Source organism: Uranotaenia lowii, chromosome 3, assembly GCF_029784155.1.
Source record: "Uranotaenia lowii strain MFRU-FL chromosome 3, ASM2978415v1, whole genome shotgun sequence".
In the NCBI taxonomy this organism is placed as follows: domain Eukaryota; kingdom Metazoa; phylum Arthropoda; class Insecta; order Diptera; family Culicidae; genus Uranotaenia; species Uranotaenia lowii.
In genome coordinates this window covers 67,897,176-67,906,239 of record NC_073693.1, presented here as the reverse complement: position 1 = coordinate 67,906,239, position 9,064 = coordinate 67,897,176, and the positions used below count along the sequence as shown (strand labels likewise).

Below are 9,064 nucleotides of genomic sequence, written 5' to 3'. Positions count from 1 at the left end.
TTTTGCTTTAATTCAAATACCTAACACATACGGTTGGATCTTTACTTCCGGATCATTTTTTAATCATAAATTCACTGACAAACGACTCACGCACAGGAATGAAACGAACATGATTTGCCACATCATCCGCACAATAGTTTCTCTCGTTCATCGCCTGGGTTATCGTTTCAGGATTCCTAATTTGATGAATAAAATGATAAATAAAAATTTAATTAAATAAATTTAAACCAAAACTAATCCTTTTTCACGAACGTCATTTTTTCGAACGCTAGTTTTGTTCGTTGATAAATAAGACTGAACGATATTAGAATCCATGGAGATATACAAGGAAACGAAGGCTACCAGGATCTAGAATCTTTTATTCGAATGGACGAGACTACGAGACATTTATCGCATTCACATATGGCTTGCCATATCATAACCTTCTTTCCAAATTTGTCGAGTGGCTTTCGCTGATGCAGGAACATACACACTAAGATTGCAATTATTCCGCTCGGGATAGTGACTCTACGACTCACAAAGAAATTCGAAAGAAATTTCACCCGAATTATGTGAAGTTCCGTTTTTCCTGAAAATACTCAAAAAATTCTTCTAAATTCAAGAAAATAATCGCCTGTAATTGGCACGTTTTCGGCTGATATGTGAAAAAACAACTATTTACTGTCCTTTTCTACCGGGTAACGCGATTTAAGTGTTTGAGGACGCAAAAAAATTTTATTACCGGGAAAGCTTTTAGAGAATCTTTATCAGTAATATCGTCAAAAAGCGTTTCGTAAAAAATAAACCATCACTCTCAACAGGTAAGAATCGACGTTTATTACAAACGGTACATCCGTTTGTATTGAACGCGCACTTCTAATTTGTACGCGCATGCGCGCTTCTAATTTGTAGCGAAATGCGCAATAACGTTCATAGGGAACAGTTGAAATGGAACAGTGCGAATGTCATCTAATTATGGTTTGTTTACGTTTTGCATATGTTTTTTGCACAGTATAGGACAGCAGGGAGAATAAAAAGTACCGCCGCGAAATACAGTTCGTTTTTTGCTACCGAAATAAAATTGTGTTTAGTTCCGTAGTGAAGTTTTTTACTAATCCGCGAGCTTTTATTCGGGTCCGAAAAGTTCTTCCGGGAGTGCATAAACATTTTGGTCCTTCGAGCCGGATACCACATCCCGTTTTCCCGGAGAATTTCGGTGGATTAGTTTCGCGGTGTTGTGCAAATTGTGCTGCTGATTGGTGACGCGAAAATCGCCATCGCTAAAAACTTTTCGCGGACAATAAAAAGTGGTCCCCTTTGTGCTGCTGGCTTGGGACGCGAAAAAATCGCCATCGCAAATTGATTGCCCAGCTCATCGAACAATTTGGCGAGTGTGATAAGTGCCTGAAAGTGTGCAGAAAAAAGTGCATCGAGCCAGCTTGGAGTGAACCACGACACCTAGGAAGGACATCACGGAGCTTGAAGGCAACCTCGGACATCGGACATCGTAGTTCATCACATAATTTGGGAAGTACTATTGTGTTGTTGAGAAATAAAGATTGAGATTGCATGTGAGGTGTTTTTTCTTGGTTGCATGAGGTGTGCCCTTTTTAAATATAAGTTGGTCTTGGTTTGCGCTGGTTTTTTCTCCGTTGTTGTTCCGCTGGTTGTGCCCCCCTGCTGCAGTCAACAAGTTCGACGGTTTCGTCAATCGGGTTTCGCGGTTGTGTGGAACGTCGAGTAGATCGGGTACAGCTGTTAGTGCTACAGTGCAGTTTGGTGATAGTGTTTTAGTTTTGCATTGGACGAATTGGGCCGAACGGACTTCAGTTTTTTTACAAATTAAAACTTAGTGAAAATAAAAACCGTGAAAGTGAAAAAGTGCAACATGGCTAAAAACTTACAATCGCAGCTAAAAACTCTGCAAAAACGTGAACGACAAATAGTGCTTATGCTGGACAGTGTCGATCGGTTTTTGCAACACTATAATTCGGAACATGATGAGTGCCAATTAACTTCAAGGATTCAAGCTTTGGATCCAGTGTACAGTGAGTTTTACGAAGTGCGTGGAAAAATAGAGATTGCTTTGGAAGAAGCCGATGAAAAGCTGGACAAGGATTTGGAAGAGGACACTAAAAAGGAAGCAGAAAAGCAACGACAGGATGAGAACGAGAGGATTTTGCTGGAGTTTGAGGATCGATTTTTCGAGTTGAAGGGAATGCTCATGAAACTTCAATCGTCGAAAGCATCTCAGCCAAACGACGAGTCGAGATTCAGCCAAGATCGGTCCGCCCCATTTTCTCGTGTCAAGCTTCCAGAGATTCGACTTCCAACCTTCAACGGAAAGATCAAGGAATGGGTGACGTTCAGAGATAGCTTTCGGAGTCTCATTCATTGCAATCCTCAGCTAGGATCTACGGAAAAATTCACGTATCTCAGGTCTGCCGTCACAGGTGATGCGTTGAAGGATATCGCATCCATTGAACTCACCGATGCCAACTATGATGTCGCTTGGGATATTTTGGAGGAGCGTTACGAGAATCGTAAGCTCATTGTGAAGGCTTACCTGGACGCTTTATTCGCTTTAGAACCTCTGAAGAAAGAAGGCTACGACGGGCTGAATAATCTGATCACCGAGTTCGAGAAGAATCTTCAGATGCTGCAGAAGGTCGATGAAGAAACCGAAGGCTGGAGTACAATCCTGGGTTACATGCTGAGCTCCCGTCTTGATCCTGTTACTCTTCGAAATTGGGAAACACACCATAACAGCAAGGAAGTTCCCAGGTACGAAGACCTGAAGAAGTTTTTACGCAACTATTGCAGTGTTCTCCAATCTGTAGCGCCATCGAAAGGGTCGAGTTCAACAGACAACAAGCAATCCAGGAGTTCAGTATGTAATACCGCATACAAGTCGTCGAATCGGTGTCCGTTCTGCAACGAGCCGTGGCATTCACCCTTCCACTGCCAGAAGTTCATGCGTCTAAAATTGTCTGAGCGTTTGGACGCGGTAAATCGAGCCAGAGTCTGCCGTAACTGTTTCCAGAGTGGTCATTTCGCAGCGAATTGCAGCCGAAGTACCTGTCGTCATTGTCATCAGAAGCATCATTCGTTAATCCACGCGTCGCGATCCTCCGTTCCACACCCGTTGAATCCAAAGCCGTATCAACAGTCAACGTCACAACCCATCGTTCAACAAGCATCGTTCCAACAGCCAAATCCACAACTCCAACCAACAAACACCGAGAACTTGCACACCTCAACACAAAATGCACCAACCACCTCACAACACACAAACACACAACAAACCTCAACACATAGTAACACCAGTCAAAATTATGTCGCACTTCCTGCTTCTCCTTCGAATAACATTATTCTGTCAACGGCTCTAATAAGAGTGAAAGATCGTCATGGCAACACGCTGATTGCTCGAGCTCTTCTTGATTCTTGTTCGCAACATTGCCTCATGACACGTGACTTCTCTCGCAAGCTGCGCTTCGTTGAATCGCCCACGTTCCTGTCGGTCCAAGGTATTGGATCATCGCAAAGTGTTTCAACAAAGGCTGTAAGCGCTGAAATAACTCCCCGTTCGCCGAAGATGTCCCGCTTCCAGGAAACTGTGCAATTTTTCGTTCTACCAAAGCTCACTCTTCATTTGCCAACAACTTCGTTTGATCCATCCACTTTGTCGCTTCCTGATGCATCGCTCCTGGCAGATCCGTATTTCCATGAGTCGAGGCGCATAGACGTAATAATTGGCGCTGAATATTACATGGACTTGCTCACAAACGACAGACGGAAGATAACTGCAAACGGACCAACTCTACAAAAGACCGTATTCGGATGGATTGTCTCGGGTCGAGTATCAAGCGCAACACCATCCATTTCTCAGACTTATGTTTGCTCAACTGTAGATCTTCAAGATCAATTGATGAAGTTTTGGGAACTGGAAACCTGCCGCGTTAAAAGCGTCCTGTCGATAGAAGAATCGTTGTGTGAAAAGATCTTTCGAGAAACTACGATACGTGACACTGAAGGCCGATTCGTCGTTACACTTCCCAAGAAAGAGTCTGTGATTGATCAAATCGGCAACTCACTCACGAGAGCTGCTAGTCGTTTTACGGCACTGGAAAGGCGATTCGAAACCGATGCGGATTTGAAGAAGTTGTATGCTGCCTTCGTCCACGAATACCTTGCACTAGGGCACATGCAAGAAGTGTCAGACAAGTCGGATCTAGAAAAAGGCTACTACATACCGCATCTCCCTGTGTTTAAACCTGACAGTACGACGACAAAATTGCGGGTGGTGTTCGATGCATCATGCAAGTCATCCTCTGGTGTTTCGTTGAATGATGCTCTCATGGTGGGACCCGTCGTCCAGGATGAGCTGCTGGATATCACGCTACGCTTCAGGCTTCATCAGTACGCGATTGTAGCTGACATAGCCAAGATGTATCGAATGATCAAGGTGCAACGTGGGGATCATCGGTGGCAGAGGATTTTGTGGCGAGATTCAAGAGATGAGTCTATTCGAACCTTCGAACTTAACACCGTTACTTACGGTACTTCCTCCGCCCCTTATCTTGCTACAAGGTGTTTGCAACAATTGTCCCAGGATGGAGCTGAGGAATATCCGATCGCAGCTGAGGTGCTCGCTTCTGCGTTCTACGTCGACGACATGCTGATCAGTGTCAAATCCATTGAGGAAGGAAAGCAACTTGTGCAGCAAATGATGAGCCTCATGGATTCTGCTGGAATGTCTCTCAGAAAGTACGTTTCTAACTGCTCGGAGATTCTACAAAATGTACCCTCCCATCTCTGTGATGAACGATTGGTTTGTGAGTTAGACTCAACCAGATCTACTGTGAAAACCCTTGGATTGCAGTGGCAGCCTAGCTCCGACGACTTCCGCTTCAGTACGATTTCTTGGGATGATAAAGCACCGATTACCAAGCGAAAAGTATTGTCAGACGTAGCACGGCTTTTCGATCCCTTAGGACTAGTTGGCCCCGTCGTAATCCAAGCTAAAATCTTTGTACAAGATCTGTGGAAACTCCAATGTGATTGGGATGAGGAACTGAGCGTTGAGCTTCAAGAGCAGTGGAGGGAGTATCGTCGAAATTTCGCCAGCTTAGATAGTTTGTCAGTGCCCCGTTGGGTCGGTTTAAGTCAGGAGACAAGAGTCGTAGAAATTCACGGATTTTGTGATGCTTCAGACAAAGCGTACGGAGCATGTTTATATGTCAGAACCGTTGATGCAAATGAGGAGATTCTAGTTCGACTGTTGACGGCGAAGTCGAGAGTAGCTCCTCTCGAAAACCTGAAGAAGAAAAAGAAGAGGCAATCTACGCCACGATTAGAATTGTCATCAGCTTTACTTCTCGCGCACCTGTATGAGAGAGTCTCCAGAAGCATCAAGTTGCAGTCAGCAAAATCCCACTTTTGGACTGATTCCATGATAGTTAAGTGTTGGCTATCATCCCCACCTTCGCGTTGGAAAGAGTTTGTAGCAAACCGAGTCTCCGAGATCCAACACATCACGGTCGCTGGAACATGGAATCACGTAGCAGGAGTTGAAAACCCGGCAGATATAATTTCCCGAGGCATGATTCCAGCACAGTTGCAGTATCAATCGCTGTGGTTTCAAGGCCCATCTTGGTTGAGGCTTGAAGAGAAACACTGGCCCCAGAATGTGAACGTCGTTGAGGAGTCGTTAGAGAAGTCATCGTTGGAAGAAAAGGCGAGTACCACGGCTGTAGCACAGGTTGTAGAACCAAGCGAAGTATTTGGATGGAGATCCTCTTACATAGAGCTAATGCGCCTTGTGGCATGGATGCGACGATTTCGATTCAACTCTCAGATTGCGCATAGAGATATTAAAAGAAGTGGTGCCCTGACTCTCACAGAACTCGATGAATCGCTGAAGACGCTTGTACGAATCGCTCAGAAAGAGAGCTTTCCGAAAGAGTACTGTGAATTGAAGAACAATCGTCAGATTTCACCGTCATCAAAACTGATGACATTGACACCGGAGATGGTAGATGGGTTAATCCGGATTGGCGGCCGGCTCCGACATGCATCGATTTCCGATAACCGAAAGCACCCGTACATCTTGGATCATCGACACCCGTTTACCGAAACAGTGATGACATACTATCACCGAAAGTTGTTCCACGCAGGTCAACAGCTTCTCATTGCTGCAGTTAGAGATCAATTCTGGCCAACGCACATCGGAACTCTTGCTCGCTCTGTGATCTTCAAATGTGTCCCTTGCTTCCGCGTGAAACCCAAAATCCAGGAACAAATCATGGCAGATCTACCAGTTGAACGAGTAACTCAGTGCCCAGTTTTTGAGAGAGTTGGTGTGGATTACTGTGGGCCATTTTTTGTAACGTACCCTCAGCGAAAATGTCGGCCTGTCAAGGTTTTCATCGCTATCTACGTTTGCCTTGCGACAAAGGCTGTGCACATGGAAGTGGCTTCAGATTTGTCTACGCAAGGTTTCCTTGCCACTTTTCAACGGTTTTGTAGTCGTCGAAGTGCTCCTCGATTGGTGATGTGCGACAATGCGAAGAATTTTGTTGGAGCAAAACGTGTTCTGGACGAAGTTCACGGGTTGTTCATCAGCAAGCAGTTCCAAAACACTGTGGTTGACTACGCAGCAAACCAAGGCATCGAGTTTCATTTCATCCCTGCACGCTCGCCAAATTTTGGAGGACTTTGGGAATCTGCAGTGAAATCGTTTAAAACTTTGCTCAAACGGACAGTTGGACAGCGCTCGCTTGGACACGAGGAGTTCCAGACAATCGTGGTGAAGATTGAGGCAGCATTGAACTCCAGACCTATCACCGAACTCAGCAATGATCCTGATGACTTCGAACCGCTCACACCAGGACATTTCCTGGTGCAAAAGAAAATGACTGCTCTCCCTGAACGCGATTTGAAGGACGTACCGGAGTCGAGACTGAAGGTCTGGCAGAGAATGGAACAGATTTCCCAGAATCTGTGGGCGAAGTGGTCGACTCAGTACCTGTCTAACCTCAACAACCGAACGAAGTGGACTAAGAAGAAGGACAACATCAAAATCGGCTCCTTGGTCATACTGAAGGAGGAAAATTTCCCGCCTCTGCAGTGGCCCATGGCACGAGTAGTAGACCTCCACCCTGGTTCAGATGGAAACATACGCGTTGTCACTATTCGCACACAGAATGGCACATACAAGAGAGGCATTTCGAAAATCTGCGTGTTACCTATCCGTGACAACCTACCATCGTCAGAAGAGGAGAACCTGGACTCCTCCACCGGCGGAGATCAATAGATCTCCGCCTTCCCAGTTAAGTTATGTGTTTGTTTGAATTTCAAAAAGCTCACCGAATTTCTTTTCCATAGAGTTACGATGCCTCCTAAACTCAGACAACTCTGAGACATCCCATGTGGATAGCACTTTCACCTGAATTGAGGTAATCTGTTTTGTTTCGGTGGTGGTCAGTCGTATGTTTGCATGCATGAGTAAAGCCTGAATACTCGTCGCCTGTCGGCCTGTTTTTAAACAGTCCCACGTCGTAACAGTCTGTTGCGAAGTGTATCGCAGTGTCAATCTGCGGAAGTCCCGTTCATCTCTAATTGAGATCCCCGTTTTGATATTTTGAGGAAAAGTGGTGCCAATGAAGAGGGAGAAGACTAGTATTCGCCCCTGAACGCCTGCGCAGTGGTCATGGACAGGTTTGGCCAACCCCGACGTGCTCACCCAGCGTAGAAGTTCGCCAGCAGCATCACCAACCAAGAGATCATCAACTCGATGTCCAGCGCGTAACAGATGGAGGTCATCACACGCCATAGGGCGTCCGCGGAGGCCCGAAGGCCTCCGCTCCAGGGAAGTCGTTTTGTGAAACATAAATTCAATTTAATTAGCACCCTCTCATCTGATTACATAGATTTGTCGTCGCCCACCGAAGCCAATCGTCCGTTTCAACGTCATCGTATGAGTACGGTGACCCCAAAGTTCAGCAAGATTCGTCCGCAGTCGTAACCACGTTGTAGTCCAGGAAGCAAGAGTTCGAGCAGAAATTCCACCAACACATTCGTCATCACTATCAGTCCATCATCCATAGATCACCGAAGAGGTTGCGCAGCATCATTTTTTCAAAGGTAAATGCACTTTAGTATGTGTTCGTCGAAGCACATTGCAGTACTACACACCTTAAGAGAATTTTTATCCTCTTCGAGGTGATCAGCAGCAGCAGTCATCGATCATCTGGCTTGGTTCGATCCATCGTACAGTCCGACCTACCCGATAACCCCGAAGTACACCGCAGTGAAGGTTAACAGTTCCGTCTGATTTTGGTTCAGACCCACTCCAATTCGAGTTGCTAACTCGTCACCAGTTCTAGTACACACCATTTTATATTTTAAGCTAAGATTGTAAATAGTTGAACATTAGGAAACGAAGTAATTTTAGTTATAATTGAAATGATATTTCAAGGCGGCCGGCATGAACGCGCACTTCTAATTTGTACGCGCATGCGCGCTTCTAATTTGTAGCGAAATGCGCAATAACGTTCATAAGGAACAGTTGAAATGGAACAGTGCGAATGTCATCTAATTATGGTTTGTTTACGTTTTGCATATGTTTTTTGCACAGTATAGGACAGCAGGGAGAATAAAAAGTACCGCCGCGAAATACAGTTCGTTTTTTGCTACCGAAATAAAATTGTGTTTAGTTCCGTAGTGAAGTTTTTTACTAATCCGCGAGTTTTTATTCGGGTCCGAAAAGTTCTTCCGGGAGTGCATAAACATGTATCATTACTGCAAAACAAATAATTGTATTCTTTTTCTTCAAAGGTTCAAAGGTTCAAATTGCGAAAAGTATAGCGGGAAACGATGTAACAGAAAAGGACAGCTGAAGTATCAAGTGCACCGGTTCCCTCAAATTTTTAACGACAACACTCATAAAAGAGTGCGTCCCAACAGCAGGTATTTAATAGAAATTCAAATGGAATAATTACAAATAGCAGCAGAATTGAAAACCACAGCTACGTGGAGTAGGGAATTTTAAATATAAACCCGAACATTCATCATCCGGCCAGCA

The 9,064-nt window shown here is 44.9% G+C and overlaps 1 protein-coding gene across 1 annotated transcript; it reads left to right on the top strand.

Annotated features, from left to right (window-relative positions):
• Window positions 1-997: 997 nt before the first annotated feature.
• Window positions 998-8,733, top strand: LOC129757689 (uncharacterized). Its single transcript, XM_055754972.1, has 2 exons — window positions 998-7,853; window positions 7,911-8,733. The coding sequence occupies exon 1, from the start codon at window positions 1,868-1,870 to the stop codon at window positions 7,292-7,294; it is 5,427 nt and encodes a 1,808-aa protein (XP_055610947.1). The 5' UTR covers window positions 998-1,867; the 3' UTR covers window positions 7,295-7,853; window positions 7,911-8,733.
• The last annotated feature ends 331 nt before the right edge of the window (window positions 8,734-9,064 follow it).